General features: G+C 36.7%; 1 protein-coding gene across 2 annotated transcripts in view; it reads right to left on the bottom strand.

Annotated features, from left to right (window-relative positions):
* Positions 1–18,522, bottom strand: part of LOC133520591 (leucine-rich melanocyte differentiation-associated protein-like) — a 70,148-nt gene that overhangs the window by 41,245 nt on the left and 10,381 nt on the right. For both annotated transcript variants that reach the window (XM_061855096.1, XM_061855095.1), the window contains exons 2-3: positions 11,456–11,541; positions 6,953–7,094 (exon numbers count right to left, since the gene is read on the bottom strand). In XM_061855096.1, coding sequence (XP_061711080.1) covers positions 6,953–7,094; positions 11,456–11,541 — 228 coding nt within the window. The remainder of the gene's footprint in view (positions 1–6,952; positions 7,095–11,455; positions 11,542–18,522) is intronic.

The raw sequence follows: 18,522 nt of genomic DNA, 5'->3' as shown, positions 1-18,522 counted from the left end.
ACACGCTGAAATAACATTTCTTGTTATCTATTATTGTGTCTTTTTACGTTTTAAGTTCACTGTTTACAAAAATTTTCCTTCCTGATGCAAACTTTCAACATTGTTTTTATCAACTCAGGGAATGAATTTAAACTTATAAAACCCCTTTTTAAGCCTGTTAGGGGATGAATTTTTAAAAACGCTCAAATTACTTTTCTTGTGTTTTAATAATATGCCCATGTACAGACTTTCAAAATATCAATACAAACTTTCAACCCCTTTTTCACCACCTTAGGGGATGAATTTGTAAAAACGCTGAAATCCATTTTCATTTTAATAATATACCTTTTCACGAAGTTTCGAATTCCTACCTTAAAATAAAACTTGAACTCCATACAAACTTTCATCCCCTTTTTAATTCCCTTAGGGGTTGAATTTCTCAAAATCGCTTCTTAGCTCTTGTACAGTTTATAAATGCAACCTAGTGTGTAAATTTCAACTTTCTAGCATTTGTAGTTTCAGCTCTGCGTTGATGAGTCAGTCAATCAGTCAGGACTTGCATTTATATATACATATAGATTAGAAATACATATGCATTACATATTTTTATGTCCAATTTGCTTAAATAGTAGATGACAAATAAAGATCAATAGAATAGTACTTAAATAGGTAATTAGGTTTAGAGTCACTATAAAGTTAAGATCATTAGCATAAAAAATACACAATAAACAGCACATTCTAGTTTAAACAATAAAATTCAAAATTATAAATTATTATTATATCGTATGGCTTTTCCTGAATGAAGATTTACAAAAAAAAAGAAATATACATATAATTATAGTTTTAAATCTAAATTGAGCAGCCAATCCCTTGCATCTGCTGTGAGGGCAATCAGGTCTTGCATGCCTCCGGCAAACCGCCTCTTAGGACATTTCTCTACGATGTGAGCGATTGTTTGGATAGGCTCCCCACAGTCACAGGCTGGTGTCGGCGAAATTCCCCATCTGTGGAGGTTGTGATTGCAGCGCCCCACTCCCGTTCGGATACGGTTTATAGTGACCCAAATCTTCCGTTGTTCTTTAAAGCCAGTCGGCAGTTTAGTGGGGTCTATGTTGGAGTCACCATCTTGTTCTTGCCACTGCTTTCTCCACTCCGCAGAAACATTAAATGGCTCTTGGCCCTGTAGCTGGTAGTCAGACCAAATAGGTTTGCGGGATGGAAGGCGCGCTCGAGGAAGGTGGTCCAGCGTCTCTCTTATCGGTAGTGCCTGAGTGGATGATTTATCCCATTCTCGTGCAGCAGCCTGAGTTCTTCTGATGTCCGGAGGAGCAATGTGCGACAGCACGGGGAGCCATCTGGTCGGGGTAGGTAGCAAGCTGCCAGATATCGTTCGCATGACTCGGTTCAGCTGAACATCTACTTTGCTGGTATGAGCGCTTTTATACCACACTGGCGCACAGTATTCCGCCGGAGAATATACAAGGGCCATAGAAGATGACCGCAGAACATCAGTTCGAGCACCCCACGAAGTCCCGGCCAGCTTATTTATGAGGTTCACCCGTGTCTTTACCTTTTGGCTTAGGTTTTCAATGTGTGCTCTATATGTAAGTGACCTATCCAACGTGATTCCTAGGTATTTCGGATTAGGATTATGGCGGATTTTTTGATCGCAGAAAGTAACATCCACCTCTCTGTTTGCCAGGCTGTTTGTTAGGTGAAAAGCGGTAACCTCTGTTTTTGAAGGATTCGGGTGGAGTCTCCATTTGGTGTAGTACCGATGTAAAGCATCCAAGTCTCTCGCGAGCACAGCTTCGCCGGCTTCAAAACTTTTGGTCTGAATTGTGAGCGCAATGTCATCGGCGTACAGAAATTTATGACTCTGTGTGGGAGGCATGTCGCTGGTGTATATGTTAAACAGGAGGGGAGCCAGAACTGAACCCTGCGGAAGTCCGTTCTTCAGCAGCTTGTATTTACTGGCTGTGTCGCCTAAGAGCACGGTAATCTTTCGTGGCCCCATCATGTTCCCCAGGAGACGAAGGATTTTCGGAGACGGAATAATCCTGCCTACCTTGTGGATCAGTCCGCTAACCCAGACAGTGTCATACGCTGCACTTAGATCCACGAAAGCTGCCAAAGTTTTCCATCCTCGCTGAAATCCGGCTTCGATATGGCTACTAAGCGCTAAAACCTGGTCGCAGCAGCTTCTACCGGCACGAAAGCCTGCCTGCTCAGCAGGGATATGTTTATCCACTTCATCCTTAATTCTGTTGTATAGCAAGCGCTCCAGTAGCTTAAAAGTAACACTTAACAGTGATATGGGCCTGAAATTAGCCGGATCATCTGGAGTTTTTCCGGGCTTTAGTATGGCTATTACCTTAGACTTCATAAAAACGGCGGGTAATATACCAGTTTGAAAGATGTTGTTGAAGAAGTCTGTCAGCCATCGCACCGCTCTCTTACCCAGATGAGTAAGGAATTCCGGGTACATGTTATCCAGCCCAGCGGCTTTCCCGCATTTAACATACCTCAGAGACTGGCAGACCTCGTCCGCGCGGAAAGGTGAATCAAAAGCCGTACATCGATTTTGAGAGCCGAGCAGGGCCTTGTTTTCGCGTCTGATATTTTTAGCAAAGGCTTTGTCTACATGCGCACTCTTTGTGATGTTTTTGAGGCGTTCCGCGATGTTGTCCGGGTGCACAGTAGCTGGTCTAGTGTGCACCCGGGCTCGCTGCTCATTTAATAATTATAAATTATTAAATGAGCAGCGAGACCTCCCTCGCGGTGGGCGCGTTTCCGGCAGGGCGCTTAACCCCGCGGGACACAGGCATTCATTTGGCACAAATAGAACCTCTCCACTGTATTGTTGATGATTTGACCTGACCTTATTTGATTGATTTTGTTTTGTTTTAATGTATTGTTTACTGTGTTTGATTCTCAATGTATGTAAAGCCCGACCATAAATATATGATCATTGTCAAGAGGGCGCTGTTATTCTCATGTATAGCGTGACAGTTCAGTTTAGTATGAAAAATGTAGTTCCAATGAAATTCCGCAATATGGCGCGTGATCATATATTACTGGTCAGGCTTTATTTGGCTCTACCGCATAAGCTTTTTGGCATCCTAAGCTGTAAGTTTATGCATGTGATTGAAATAAAGAAATAAAATACCATAATAGTGAATCAACGTGCATCTTGAGTCCTACCATGCCTAACACGAACGGAGAGACATACAATTAAGGATAATAGGTATCCGTAAAGCCTTCGGTACATGTATCGCGTCCATCTATATAGGCCTACACAGCCTATACAGGACAATCGCGAAAGTATCTCGCACTACCCTTAAGTACGATTTAGTAATAGTTATTAGATTCAAGTCATAAGTAAGAATAGATTTAGATTTATTTATTACACAACATACGATTGCATTACAAATTACATTCATGTCAATTTATATGAATCTATATTGTTTGTTGTCAAAAATAAATTCTAATAATGACAAAAAATAACATCATAATCCAGATAGCAACAATTAATAAATGGAAATGTTCACCTGAAAAGGATCGTCAAGTCAGAATATATTGAAAAACAATAATAAAATAAAAATGAAATAGAATCAAGAAACAAAAACAATGTCAAATATGCAAAAATAAGTTATACAGTTATGTCAAAAAATTCACTAATTGAATATAATGGGTTCTCCAGCAAAAAGTTTCTCAATCGACGCTTGAAAATCGAATCGGATGTTTCCGTCCTTATTTCTGCAGGTAATCGCTCATAATAGGTCGGACCGATGACACGCGGGTTCTTTGCTGCAAGTGCCATGCGACGTGGAACTGTTCGTAATCGACCAGTAGATCTAATGTTTATGCCAGATACCACAACGCGTTTAAACAAAGATAAGTTATTTCTGACATACATAATAATTTCGAATAAATACAATGAGTAGTGCGTCATTATTTTGTGCGTCACGAAAAGGTCCCTGCATGAATGCCTTGGCTTCACACCCGCTAGCGTTCGTATTGCCTGTTTTTGCATAATGAGCACTCGATTGGCATCCGTAGAGTTTCCCCAAATGAGTACAACATACGTCATTAGCGAGTGGAAGTGAGCATAGTAAACCGATTTTAATGAAATGTACGAAATAAGGGGTTTCAACTTCCGTAACGCAAACACTGCACTACTCAATCTACTGCACAGTTGGTCGACATGGCACTTCCAGTTAAGATTCGAATCCAACACAAAGCCAAGGAACTTCGTTTCATTACACAATGGCATAGAGCAGTTTACTATACATGGGGGCACCGTAGTTGTCCGTCCAGAGAACATCATTACATTAGACTTGCTGACGTTAAGGAGTAATCCATTTGCAGTAAACCACCGTTTTAACTGCCTACATGCCTCGTTGATGTTCTCACCAAGCTGCTCGTACGTTTGCGCGCTGATTATGACCGTAGTGTCATCTGCGTACAGTACTGACAGCCCGGCGGTGATGGCTGATGGGAGCTGATGAATACTGGAGACATTATATAATGAAGGGGCTAATGGAGTAAGGTAGCCGTCCGAGCGCCGACACGAAAGCCTTTATCTATTGATCGGTTTTATATTAGTGAAAACTTTGACTTCACAATCTACATAGTAACAAGGAACGATTTGATCTTGATCCTTCAATTTGCCCAACATCTTGTTAATTTGCTAAAGGAATTTTATTAGATAAAGATATTTATTTTTCAAGTAGGCATATTACGTACAATGCGCTTATGAACGTCAAATATATGTAGCTACGCCGGCTCTAACCCTACCCTACACCTCTGACCTGAGAAAATTTCAATCCCTCCTAAATTGTAGGAGGGTATCCCAAAATGGAACCGACAAGGAAAAAGGCGGGACATATCTTTTCAAAGCATTATATCTTAGATGTTTCATAACAACGTAGTACCGTACCTATTGTTTAGAGTAAAGTTTGATGAAGCCTATTACGAGCGATAAAGACACTAGTAAAAGTTGGATAGGTTAAAATGATTATTTATTAATTGGTAAAGCTATTATATAAGAGAACCTGTGCTGTGCTATTGCGCTATGTGGGCTGTATAAAAAAAAAGTACCTGTAATAATGTAACTGTACTGTGTGTAATGTACCTGTAATGCGGACTCTACCTACACTATATAATAGGGTTCTTCAAAAAAGGAGTGTAAGCGTCCATAAGCTACGGGAACTGCTTAAAAACCAGTATGTATGCCTGCTTGCCACTAACTTGGTATTTAATTAAAATAACGTAGCGACAGATTAATAAAATCTGTTATACCGTAAAATATGCCTACTTTGCCCCTACTGGATATTGAGTAATTTTTCCAACAGTTTTTTGTTTGTTGGAATTAGCAACATAGTTTTGTAGTTATTGCAGGGTTATAGTCGAATGTGTCATTGAAGTGACAACCACTTTGTACGGCTTTTTATAGTATATTGGTACACTTTTGCACCGAACTATATGTCACCAAAAGGCAGATTTAAAAAAATTGGCCCATTTAATCAATGCTGTGATAATTTTATAGAGGCTGAATTTCATCATTTTGTACGAGTTATGTATATACATATACCATTGATCGATATCAACTTCTCCACATTCTACTATGGTGCTACTATTGGGACAGTTTTGCACCTAACTATAGGTAGAAGATCTCTCTCCAATCTCGATATAAGTTTTCTATTATTTGGTACGAATACTTACGTGAAAAAAATTCGCCTCTGTGTTTATGAAGAAACCGTGGTTTCTTTGAAAATACAACGAGGAAACCGGCAAAACGAGGAAAATAATTAGTTTGGTAATTGGTGATACGCCCAATTCTTTGGCAGTATTATTACGTCGTCATTACTGCCACTTGCACAATATCTAAGTATCTGGCTATCTGCTAATAAGTGTCCATGGGATCGCAGGTAGCTACATATTTAAGCACGTTGCAATGCTTGACGAACATCGGCGAGCCAAGTATTATGTCTATCCCATTGCACCACAAGTACATCAAATAAGTTTGCTGTAATCCGCTGAATATATTAACGTAGAACACTAAGATCAGCTTATTAAAGTAGAAGTCATTAATGGGCCACGAATGTGCCATATTCGAGCAAAAAGTAGCTAATTGTCGGTTGTGGTTTTATTGCCGCTTTCTGTACTACAAATAAGTTCTATCTAAAGCGCCTCGTCAAAGCTTGCGAAATTCCTGATGATTGCTGGGAATAGCTTGCGTGACTTGTGTTTGTGTCTATATGAGACCGAAATGGCCCAAATGCTTAAACTAGGTGTGGCTTTTTTGAAGAAGCCGGATCTGAACGGCTGGACCAAAAGCGCCTTCTATGGAAGACTCGGACTCGACTTATGTCTTCTATATAGGTAATATATATGTGCTACCTTCTTCTTATTGTTAGTAAAAGTGCGTTTTCACTAGTTGAAACTAATTTTCCGGAAGGCAACAGTGAAACTAGATTTGACTTATTGTTAAAAATGTATTTCAGTGAACACTAGAAAAAACGCGGTTCGTGTAAGATTGTCCTATATAAAATTTATTTTATTTTAAATAATTTAATATGTTTGAGGCTTACTTGCATATTACATAGTTGAAATTAGCTTACGCACTCTTTAAATGATAAAATATTCCGCCAATCGTAAAGCCAACGCCCTCGGCTTTGAGCTTAAAATTAAAACTTGTTCGTAAATTCTTGTTTACCGCCCTTAATACACAATGTACTATTACAAATATAAAAATTAAGTAATAAAATACGATAAAAACATATTTCTTCAATTAATTTCTGAATTAAGACACAGATCTTCAAATGAGACTTGAAGGAAATGTCATACGCACCATCATTCGACGCGAGACTCGCGAGAGATATATTTACGTGGTAAATATATCTCTCGCTTTCCGTCTCGCTCCGTTTTCAATAGTATTTCTAGGCCGGGCGGTAATTAGAATACGTACCCGGTTGTTATTGAGGGAGAGCGTCCGCAAATGAGGCAGCGAGGGGAACCCGACGCCGTCCCCTATCTCATTGTTGTCCAGTATCAGCTCGTCCAGTCGTGGGAATTGCTCCAGGCCTTTCAAGGTTTCGATGCTGTTGTAGCTGCAAACATATATATATATATATATATCGATGAAAATATCAGGCCACAACAGCGCCTTGTTAACCGACTTCAATAGGACGAGTCGTTACTAAAGGCAACAATTCAGGCTTCACCAGCGTTAGTGCTGCAATACAGCTGCAGCAAATGTCAAAGATCCAGGCATTAACATTGATTTTAACATTTCCTGCAGCGATGCTGGTGAGCAAGACTGCAGCTGTAATGCTGCGACTGCATTGCTGGAGGAATCGTCAAATTGAATAGAAATGTCTTGATACAATAACCTACGGCAGTAATGCTGGCACAGTTTGAAACCGAATATTACCCTTAGTAGGTAATAGTTTGTAATAGTCACGGCATTTAACATACACCAAATGAATACACGGTAAATAAAAATAAAGAAGAAGTTAATTAACATGACAAAAGATTATTTTAAAACAAAGTGTGTGCTGCAACGAATATCTCTATATGTGGGTTATTATAATGATTTATTCTTAATTGCCTGGCTGAAATGAAAGAAGGCGAGAAGAGGGATTATAATTACATTATTTTTTTCACTGATCTCCAATTTAGTAACTTAACCTATGAAAGAAATTAATATTGATCTCAAATGTTAAGTGTGTTTAATAAGTATTTACTTTCGTAAAAGGAATATACGATGTTTTGTGTTGTAATGATAACTATTTGTAGTTAATTTTGCGTTCCAGAAGTGCATGGATGTTATTATTTTAGTTATTTTGTTTAATTTTTTGTTCCTAATAATTATAAGATATAAAAAAGGTTTTATATCCATTGTTAAATGACTGAATATTAAAGTTTAAATTCATAAAATGCAGTTTTTTTCACTTTTTATATGTAAAACCGAAAAATCACCGAAAAACCGGAAAACCCGGTTTTGTAATGTACAAAAACCGAAAAACCTGTTTTCAAAAATACTAGCGGTTTTGTGACCCCTAAGCACGACCGCTGATTCCAGCTGTTCGATTATTCGCACTACAAGTTGTAACAACTGAGAAAATTATTCCCAGTAGTTACCACCAACTCACTTTGGTGGTAACTAGTGAGAATTTTTATTTTCAGTTGTTACTAAGAAAATATTTTAATTTTCAACACTGACATACGGGTTATTTTTCCATCGAGAACTATTTAAGTAAACTGCCCTTAAACTTAAAAAACCTTTTTAAATAAGTTTATCGGTACACAAATGAAATAATTATATACAAATCAGTTTAACAATATATTAGCCATGAGCAGCAAGGTAATTAAAAGCTATTTTCACACACACAGTTTACACATTACAATATTTTTGTGGTAACTACTGAGGAAAATATTCCTCATTTTTTTCTCAATTGTTCCCAGTGGGAAAAAAATATCTCAGTTGTTAGTACTGTTAACAACTTTTAGTAACTAGTGGAAATATTCCATTTGCTCCACGTTTACGACGATGTATTTACATTAAACAAATATCTATAAAATGGAGTTCTGAGGTGAACAGGGTGTAGTATTAAGTAAAAAGCGGCCAAGTGCGAGTCGGACTCGCGCATGAAGGGTTCCGTACCATTTAAGACGTATTAAAAAAAAATCTTCTTGCTAGATCTTGTTCAACATTTTACCACTTTGGACACACATTTTACCACTTTGGGACTGTCTCTCGCGCAAACTATTCAGTTTAGAAAAAAATGATGTTAGAAACCTAAATATCATTTTTGAAGACCTATCCATAGATACCCCACACGTATGGGTTTGATGAAAAAATGTTTTTTTTAATTTATTGACGTATTAAAAAAAAACTATTCACTAGATCTCGTTCAAACCAATTTTCGGTGGAAGTTTGCATGGTAATGTATATCATATATTTTTTTTAGATTTTTCATTCTGTTATTTTAGAAGTTACAGGGGGGGGGACACACATTTTTTCACTTTGGAAGTGTCTCTCGCGCAAACTATTCAGTTTAGAAAAAAATGATATTAGAAACCTAAATATCATTTTTGAAGACCTATCCATAGATACCCCACACGTATGGGTTTGATGAAAAAATTTTTTTTTTTAATTTTTATGACGTATTAAAAAAAAACTACTTACTAGATCTCGTTCGAACCAATTTTCGGTGGAAGTTTGCATGGCAATGTATATCATATATTTTTTTTAGATTTTTCATTCTGTTATTTTAGAAGTTACAGGGGGGGGGGGGACACACATTTTTTCACTTTGGAAGTGTCTCTCGCGCAAACTATTCAGTTTAGAAAAAAATGATATTAGAAACCTAAATATCATTTTTGAAGACCTATCCATAGATACCCCACACGTATGGGTTTGATGAAAAATTTTTTTTTTTTAATTTTTATGACGTATTAAAAAAAAACTACTTACTAGATCTCGTTCGAACCAATTTTCGGTGGAAGTTTGCATGGCAATGTATATCATATATTTTTTTTAGATTTTTCATTCTGTTATTTTAGAAGTTACGGGGGGGGGACACACTTTTTACCACTTTGGAAGTGTCTCTCGCGCAAACTTTTCAGTTTAGAAAAAAATGATATTAGAAACCTCAATATCATTTTTAAAGACCTATCCATAGATACCCCACACGTATGAGTTTGATGAAAAAAGATTTTTTGAGTTTCAGTTCTAAGTATGGGGAACCCCCAAAATTTATTGTTTTTTTTCTATTTTTGTGTGAACATCATAATGCGGTTCATAGAATACATCTACTTACCAAGTTTGAACAGTATAGCTTTTATAGTTACCGGAAAAAAGTGGCTGTGACAGAATCGGACAGACAGACGGACATGACGAATCTATAAGGGTTCCGTTTTTTGCCATTTGGCTACGGAACCCTAAAAAGGGGAAGTATGCAACTTACTTAGAAGGTTCTTTTGCTCATAAGTACGCGTAGTATTTTATGAGTACAAGCAAATTGCACCCACATTTAGTATTCATAATGTGGTATTTGTGTAATATCAGGTGTCAAATTTCATTTCGCAAATTTTTAAAGAGTATTTTATTAAATATTGTTTTACGCCAAGAGGTGCGTTATTAAATTTCTTAAATTTTTCTTCTACCTAATTTCGAATCCAATTTACATCAGCATTTTTTACTGATTTAAATATCTAAGAGGGTGTTGGATAGAATCACGTAAACCTCTTATTTCGTTTATTGCGAGATTCTATCGGATCTGTTGTACCTAAATGAAAATGAGGCTCAAGTGATTACGATTCGGCCCAAAAATCCAGGTGGATAAAATACGTTCAATACGTGACACTTTTATTTTACCATATAAATGCAATTCAAGTAGAAAGTTTGGGGGTCAATGGGATATAAAACTGCCAAACTCTTACTTCAGTGATCGTTACTAAGAAGTATTATCTAAACAAATAATACAATAATTTAACATTGAAAACTTTCACGTTTTGAACACATTTATATTCGTGTACCCTCCACACGGTTTGAAATTGTGATGTCTGCCCCCAACTTTTTGGTAGTTACACAAATTTCTATTTTGTCATTTTGCTGGGACATCAGTTAGGGCCGATACAGACGGACTGCAAACCGGCTGCTATACATATGTATGAGAACTAACTGCACGCCAACAAGAAAAGTTGATTCGGAAGCCATAAAATGTGGCAGCAATACATCAAATGTCATATTTCCATAGGAATGTGTGTGACCTTGCTGTTGGCAGAACTACACTGTTGCATATTAAGACGAAAGACAATTGCGACAAAACCGCCTTTTCATACAAACGTAATCCCCATGTTCCTCTCTTTATAGAATATTTTAACGCAATTTGATGTATATACCACAGCTATACCCGTTCGTTAGTTTTTTTTCGATTTTATTTATTTGTTATAAGAGTCACGGGCATCAAATTTTGTATGGATTTGTTTTTCGCTTATAACTCTTATACCTTATAGGTACCTAATGAAAAAAAGTCAAACGAAGAGGCATATCTATGGTTCATATACAATAAATTGTGTATAAATATTTTCCATGTCAATATCCAGGGAGGAAAATGGGGCCTACGTTTGTATGCAAAAGCGGGGGTCTCTTTTCCTCCTAATTACGCCCCACGAAAAAAAGGCTTACTCATGCTTCCTTACGAATAATTATGACGTACCGACACTGGTGCTAGGTATATTTTGCCTAGCTAGACGGCACAAACCATTAAACTCTGTAGTAAATTGGAGTGATATTATAAAGATGGGCTACGCTAGCGGCTACGACTACCATAAAATGTTTTAGGGTCATCTTATCCTTACAAACCTTGAATAATATGTAGCCCACAACTTTTTTATATACATACATATACTGACAGGGAGGTAAAAATAAATAAATTAAATACAGAAAAAAGGTAAAACTTACCTAAGGTCTAAATATCTGACTTTGTCACCGTACATTTTCCATAGCGCAGGAGGTATTCGTTGACAATCCTGTCCACAATAGGTCAACTGTAACAAAAAAAAAACACTATAGTCATACAAAGTAATTTTAAATTACAGGTTGCCTATAATGCGTCCTAGGCCTACTGCTGGGCAAAGGCCTTCCCTAGAATCTTCCCGATTGAGTGCAGTATCCGTTCAGTTGCTGAGAAATGCGTCCAGGTCATCCCGCCATGTGATCCTAAATTGACCGCTGGCATTTACGTTGTGGCAGCTAGGTTAGCCCACCTCTGTGGGTGCATACGTCGTACATGGTCTGCCCAGTCAGTGCAACGTCGACAATGCCTGTTTTAGAGCGTAAGGTAGTGTTTCGGAATCTGTCAATCCTTTTCACTCCAAACATGTTGCGCTCCATGCTCTTTGGTAAATTATAGCTAGGTATTATAGGTCTTAATGAATAAAAGAAACTTACATCCAACTTTCATTAAACTTATATGGTTAGTTGTTCTAACCATATATTCAAATAAGGGATACGCGGTAAACTAACTTTATTCCCACCGTATCTGAAATTACAATCTACTCTATTATTACGTAAATCTCCGTGTCACTGCTAGGACCGCACATGTAGGGGGTTTAAATGCTAAGTGCGAATCGAACTCGCGCCGGGGGTTCCGTACCAACCCACAATTTCGGATTATGACTAACACTTGACGGATTATTAGAGTTGCGTACAATAATATAACCCTTATAGTTTCGTAATGTTTTCTTCATTCGCTAGATTTTAATGAATTTTGGCGGATAGATCAATAAAAAATAAAATCGTTTATTTCAGACGTGAGTCCATCGGGGTTAGCATTATTGTTACCAAGTACTGAAAATTAGATTTAATATTATTTAAAACGAAATAATACAATAAAACTAAAAAAAATAGCATAACAAAATTAACTTAGCCTATGACCCGTTACATAAGGAACTGGCGCATGCAGACAAAGCCAGCTGTCCCACGTTTCTGAAACAATGCTCAAGATTTTATTGGGGCTATGCTCAAGGTTGAAGCACACCTCTTTCGCATGATGCCATGGAATCCATCTATTGCGGCATCGGCAAACATATCCGAGTCGCTACAAAAACGAGGCAACCCCATCAGAACCGTGTAAGCATTGTTATATTGCACGCCTTGTATTGTAAGCCTTCTGCGTATAGTTGACCCATAGGCTGCAGGTGTAAAAAGATTGGCAATATGTCGTGAACAGCGTCGCCTCGACTTGTTTCATACACCGTGCAAACCTACGCGCCAACATGTTGCACCTGACTGACAACGCTCTACGCTAACGTTCCATGTCCAAGTTATCAAGAGATATATATAAGATAAGAGTTCTAATTCCAACAAATTTCTCAAATATAGATTTCGCATTTATTCTCTAAAGAATGAGGAGCTCTTCAACCTTACCAAATTGAATCATAATCTGAGAAAAAAAAATCGAAGACAGGAGAATAAAAGTGTTCAATAAAAAAAAAAACTCATATTTGGCTATCCGTTCTCTTTTTCTCTCTTAGTATCAACAGAAAAACATTCTAGAATTAATTAATTGCTTACGTTATAGGTATTGAGATATATACATATTGCTCGCTGACAGACAAACAGGCGGACGGCCGGACACAGGGGGCTCAGTAATAGTATTGGAGCTTATAGGGATATGTATGCATTCTTACTGCGAAGTCTGTGCAAATTTAATATGGTCAGAGTCTATCAGTTTTCGGATACGGAACCCTAATAAAAGGGAGTACACCTAAATCCTTCATTAACACATTCACTGCCAGACAAAAAACGGCGCACTACCCCAGAAACCGGTGGTCTATAGCTGCGTACAAAACAACCCGCCCAGCGGGTTGTCCGGCATCTGAACAAAGTTCACGAGCGCCCACCAGGTGGGTTCCCGGCAGTGAATGTGTTAAATAAAAAGTGATATTATTTTCGTTCAAAATTGTATCTCCCAATTCTCCCAGTGATATAGGATATTTTTGTCTAAAGAAATTTACATAAGAGAGAAAAACACAGCCTAGCGAAGGCACCGACTAGGGAATGCAATAACCGGGCGTTTTTCATTACCGGTAATTTACCGACGCGAGGTCCCACTAACCGGTTAACCGGTAAATTACCGGTTATACGTTTATGAAATAAAAAACATTGATTTTGCATTATTATTGATTGTGTCCTTATTTTCGTCAGTAACCTTTAAAAGTAATCAACAGCACGTTACAGAAACATCGACAAAACAAAATAATGAAAATAAACTATAAACATTAAACAAGATATATTTACTAATCATATTAAATAAAAAATCAAACATGTATCATTTCAAAGCGAAATGAACTTGTACATTAAATTAGCAACATCAAACTTTTTTAATTCTTTAAAAATCGCAGTAATCAAAGGGTAACAAAAATTATAACTAAAGAGTGACAGTCGTCATTTAAATGTCATACAAGTTTGCATTTACACATCTATAAATATAATATTGTTATTAAAGTAACTAAAACCGTAATCATCTAGTAAATATAAGAAAAAAAAATTTAACAGCAAAATAAGTTTCATATCATTTTAACACTAGTTACTTTAAAATTACAGTTTAAGAGGCCGTTATCGATTTTAGTCGCAAAAATGTCAAATTGATAGATTAAGCGCATGAAATTGTACACCTTTTGTTAACTATTAAAAATGACAAGTACTGGTTTCCTTTAGCACGTCTTGTTATCTTTCATTATATTAAATATTTTTTTTAAAAAACAGACTCACTTAATTAATAATGATTTCTTTTCTGATGGACGTTTAGGTAAACGCGCGAAAAGCAGTGATTTTGTCGATCTTATTTGTAAATGTCGTTAAGTTTGGACTGCTAAAAATGGTAATTTTGTATTACACATATCCTGTACTTCAACTTTAATAAACTACATTTTTGTTACTATAAATTTGAAGTAGTGTAAATGAAAGTTAGACGAAATCAATTTTCTCCAGAAACTACTTCAAAACAAGTGACAATTTCTCTGAAAATTGACTTATTTTCAACGTAATTTTGATACTTAAACAATCTACAACATTTGCTGAAACTGTTCTTATACATCATTTTGTATAATTTACTACCATAATTTATATGAATTTTTAAAAACTATCCCTTCTCGTCACCTATTACCGGGGACGCACGCTTGCGACCTCATTATTAAAAGGCAAGATGAAAAAACGTGCTAATATAAACCAATACTTGTTATTTAGATATTACGTAACAAAAGGTGTACAATTCCAACGACAAAATCTATCAATTTAAAATTTTTGCTCTAAAATCGTTACCGGGCTCTTAAGATAGGATTTGGAATCAGGAACATGTCATCATCAGATCATTCTGTTAATTATATATAAAATAATTGCGTTTGTTAAATATCTAGGCGATTAATTAGAACGTTGCTTAGACATTCGTGAACGATATCTTGAACACAAGTTACCAGCGGTAGATAATGTTCTTTCGCATTCCACACTTGTCGGACACTACAGACTAAAACAAAGGACACTGAACATAGTAAGGCGGGTCGGGTAGGGGTGGCGAGAAGGGAAAGGGCGAGGGATTAGCGACCACTCATTTGTCACAAAACATTGCTTCCTAGTTCCTACTCCGACGAGATCATAAGATGCAGAAAAGTAAGTATTTTAAGTGTCTCTTCGTAATCGTAAATCGTAGTAATTGTTTTTTTTGTAAGTACGAAGACATAGATGGGCTAATTCAACAGGTTGTTACATTTTTATTTGCCTATACAACGTTCGGTAAATTCCCGGTTACGGCTGGAAATTACCGGTATTTTACCGACTGTAATATTGGTCAAATTACCGGGTAACCGGTTAACCGGTTAACCGGTTAGCATTCCCTAGCACCGACGTAAAAATGAACTCGCAGGATTCAGTTTGAGATGTTTATTTCAAACTTACTTAACCATAATGATTCAACCGAACCCAAAATTCGAGTCGGGCAACGTTGCGTTACAAATTTGTGGGGCACGTGTCCTATATCCTATATAAGACGGAGACCCGCTAAAAGGTCAGTTGTGAGAGCAACAAAAACTAGAGATTTTGTTTCTTGAATATTGTATACATTTTCCCGAGGCGAGTTTTAGTTTAGTCCTTATAGTATTGAGTTTGTTAATAGAGTAGTGCTACCTCGATTTCACGCAAAATAGGTTATTAAAGACGTTGAAGGAAATCAATATTTTAGTGCTACAATCCACTAAATAGGATCCCAAATAAACGAGCCGAATTTGAACCAGTGACATATTTAAACATGTACTAACATTAAAAGTAAAGTTATTAAGTTATCAAGTACTGTGAGCCTAATGTCGATGTGTTTCATTCATCATGGCGATCACTTTCAAATTAGACTAATTTTGCAAGACATAATAATCGTCTATTATATCTTTTGCAAAATTAGTCAAATTTGAAAGTGATGGCCATGATAACTGATGAACTTACAACAATTCCGTAGGTACAGGCACCTATTTTCAACACTGATATACGTTTTCTGCTTTATAATTAGGCTGATGACGGGATATATTAGGTTAAAAGTATTTTGTGACTTGTTAGTGACTAATGGTAGTTAGAATGTTTGCGTGTGTAAAATGTATATTCGTATCACGAATTAATAATGGTTCGGAATATGAACTCACTTTCTTGCAATTAATTATTTTTACTTTTGTTTGTGTTTGTATGGGGCTGCATTGTGTTAAGCTTACTGGGCGGGCATATCGCTACAACCTGTGGCGTTACCGTCGCAGAGGATCAGTCGGTTTGTAGATACATAGCTTTATTAAAATAATGTATTTACACTAGAGAGTGGCCAGATGGGAATGTAAAGTTTGTCGACTAAACCTGACGGTAGTATTATCAGATTCGTCTCAGAATTTTATTAATTTAGTTTTATGAAAAGCATAAAATGACAATTGACGTTAATACTGCCAAAAACAATTGTAGTCGTAACTTACCCAGACGTCATTTGATAGGACGTAAAAGGTAACTGTAGTAGGAGTTTTTATGAGTCGTCATATTGTTCTTATTTGAGCCTTATCTTTACTACGGGTCACTTTATTAGTGTCATATTAAAGTATTTATTGCGCTCCAAATGACATTTGAGACGCAGTTGTTCTCAGACGTTACGAGTAATTTGGGTCCGGGAAAGGTAATAATTTTTATTTGTAAAGGAATATCTGATTTCAGTACCTAAAGCTTAATAGGGTTTCTTATTATTTACTGGAAAAAAGAAGCACAAATATGTTTACCAACATCTCACTCACCTGTCAAGTCGCGGAAAATAACGAGTACCAAATAAATATGTTATGAAAACGTGAAAGCTAAGTTGACAATGTATTATACATGTTATGGTATTTAATGTATAGGGACTTTCGGTGCTGTTCGTTCGACCACACTGGTAGCTATCACACTGGATTCGTAAGTCGCTCAGATGTTAGAGTGAGACAATGTTATGCGCGTATTATAGCGACATCCCGCTAGACCCTCTAGTATGTATTAGCGTACAGTTTACAAAAATGCATAGAATAACCGACAATTATTTTATATTGTTTTTATTTACACACTTTCCATTTCATCTTCCTCATAAGGAGCATTTTACGGAGATGGTCGAATACAAAGGTGTCCACCCGATTGTCAATTTTATAAGATCGCCGGGAAAACGAGTTTGGATAGACACCTGTTATTTTTTTTTATAAAGGTAGGACAGTATTACACAAATGGATTAAGTCCCATAGTAAGCTCAATAAGGCTTGTGTTGTGTGTACGTAGACAACGTTATAACTAATTAATTATAATATATAAATACTTAAATAGATTTAAAAAAAACACCAATGACTCAAGAACAAATTTACCAGGATTTGAACCCGGAACGGCCGAAACCATCGGCCTCATAGACAGGGTCACTAACTACTAGGCTAGGCCAGACAAGTGTTAAATATAATCAAAAGGCATATAATCATACTAAAAATGCTAATTTTTAGAAAGCCAAGATGACAATCGTTCGCAAGAGAAACGAAACGCTACCTGTCTTTATTCACGTCTCATAGAAATGAAAGATGCAGAAAATGCGAAAATATTTGCGTGGTATTGACAACTACAAGAGCCGGTCGCACCATGCATCTACATATATAACCATGTATTAACTGTGTACGCGATTAATTCTGAAATCGATGGTCTCCTTTGCAAACCGTACGTTACACTAGAAATTTTACATATTGAATGTCTATCCTAACACGTAACTAACTACATGGAAGTTCCTAGTAGTTCGTCCCTAGTAGTTCTCCTCTGCTCTGGCAGAATCTAGCTTGTTAGTTTACTTCAATGTTATTATTAGAAGCTAGAGAATGTTAGATGAGCGCATATCTCAAATCGCGAGTAACTCATTCGCAAGTTTGCTTAATGTAATTCCTTCGCAAGAGAACCGTATAATTGGCTAAGAAATACAGAATTCATAATTGTAGCAGATACGCCACTTTTGTAAAAAAAAATTGTCGAATGAATTATTAATTTCAGACATGTTTATCTTGCGGTGGGAAAAGTAATTTTAACTCCCGATTTGTGTAATTATCGGTAAGTTTTGCTTGCAAGTGACAAACAGGAGCATCTCAACTTCAATGATACTTACCTGCTGGAAATGCCAGCCCCAAAACACGTTTTTTTCTTTTATTTTAAGTTGACAGTATTAAATCGTATTGTCAATGTGAAATATTTAAGAGGGCGTTTAAAAAAGATAATATGCGCCCCGTTTAGTACTTCACTGAATTCTGACGCAAACGGCGGCGTGGGCGTTCATTGAATGCTGAACGAATCGAAGAATTCTATGTGTTCAAGTGTTCACGCTCAAGGTGGAATTAATTTTCTTGTCATATTAATCACAGCTATGCCCTTTCGTTTGTTTTTTTTTTAATGTTGCAATAATTATAAGAGTTAAAATCTTTTTAAATTTTGCATGGAATTTGTTTTTCGCTCCTAACTCATACGAG

Source organism: Cydia pomonella, chromosome 8 (assembly GCF_033807575.1).
Source record: "Cydia pomonella isolate Wapato2018A chromosome 8, ilCydPomo1, whole genome shotgun sequence".
NCBI lineage: Eukaryota > Metazoa > Arthropoda > Insecta > Lepidoptera > Tortricidae > Cydia > Cydia pomonella.
The sequence above is the reverse complement of the archived record's forward strand: the minus strand, read 5'-3'. Positions and strand labels throughout refer to the sequence as shown.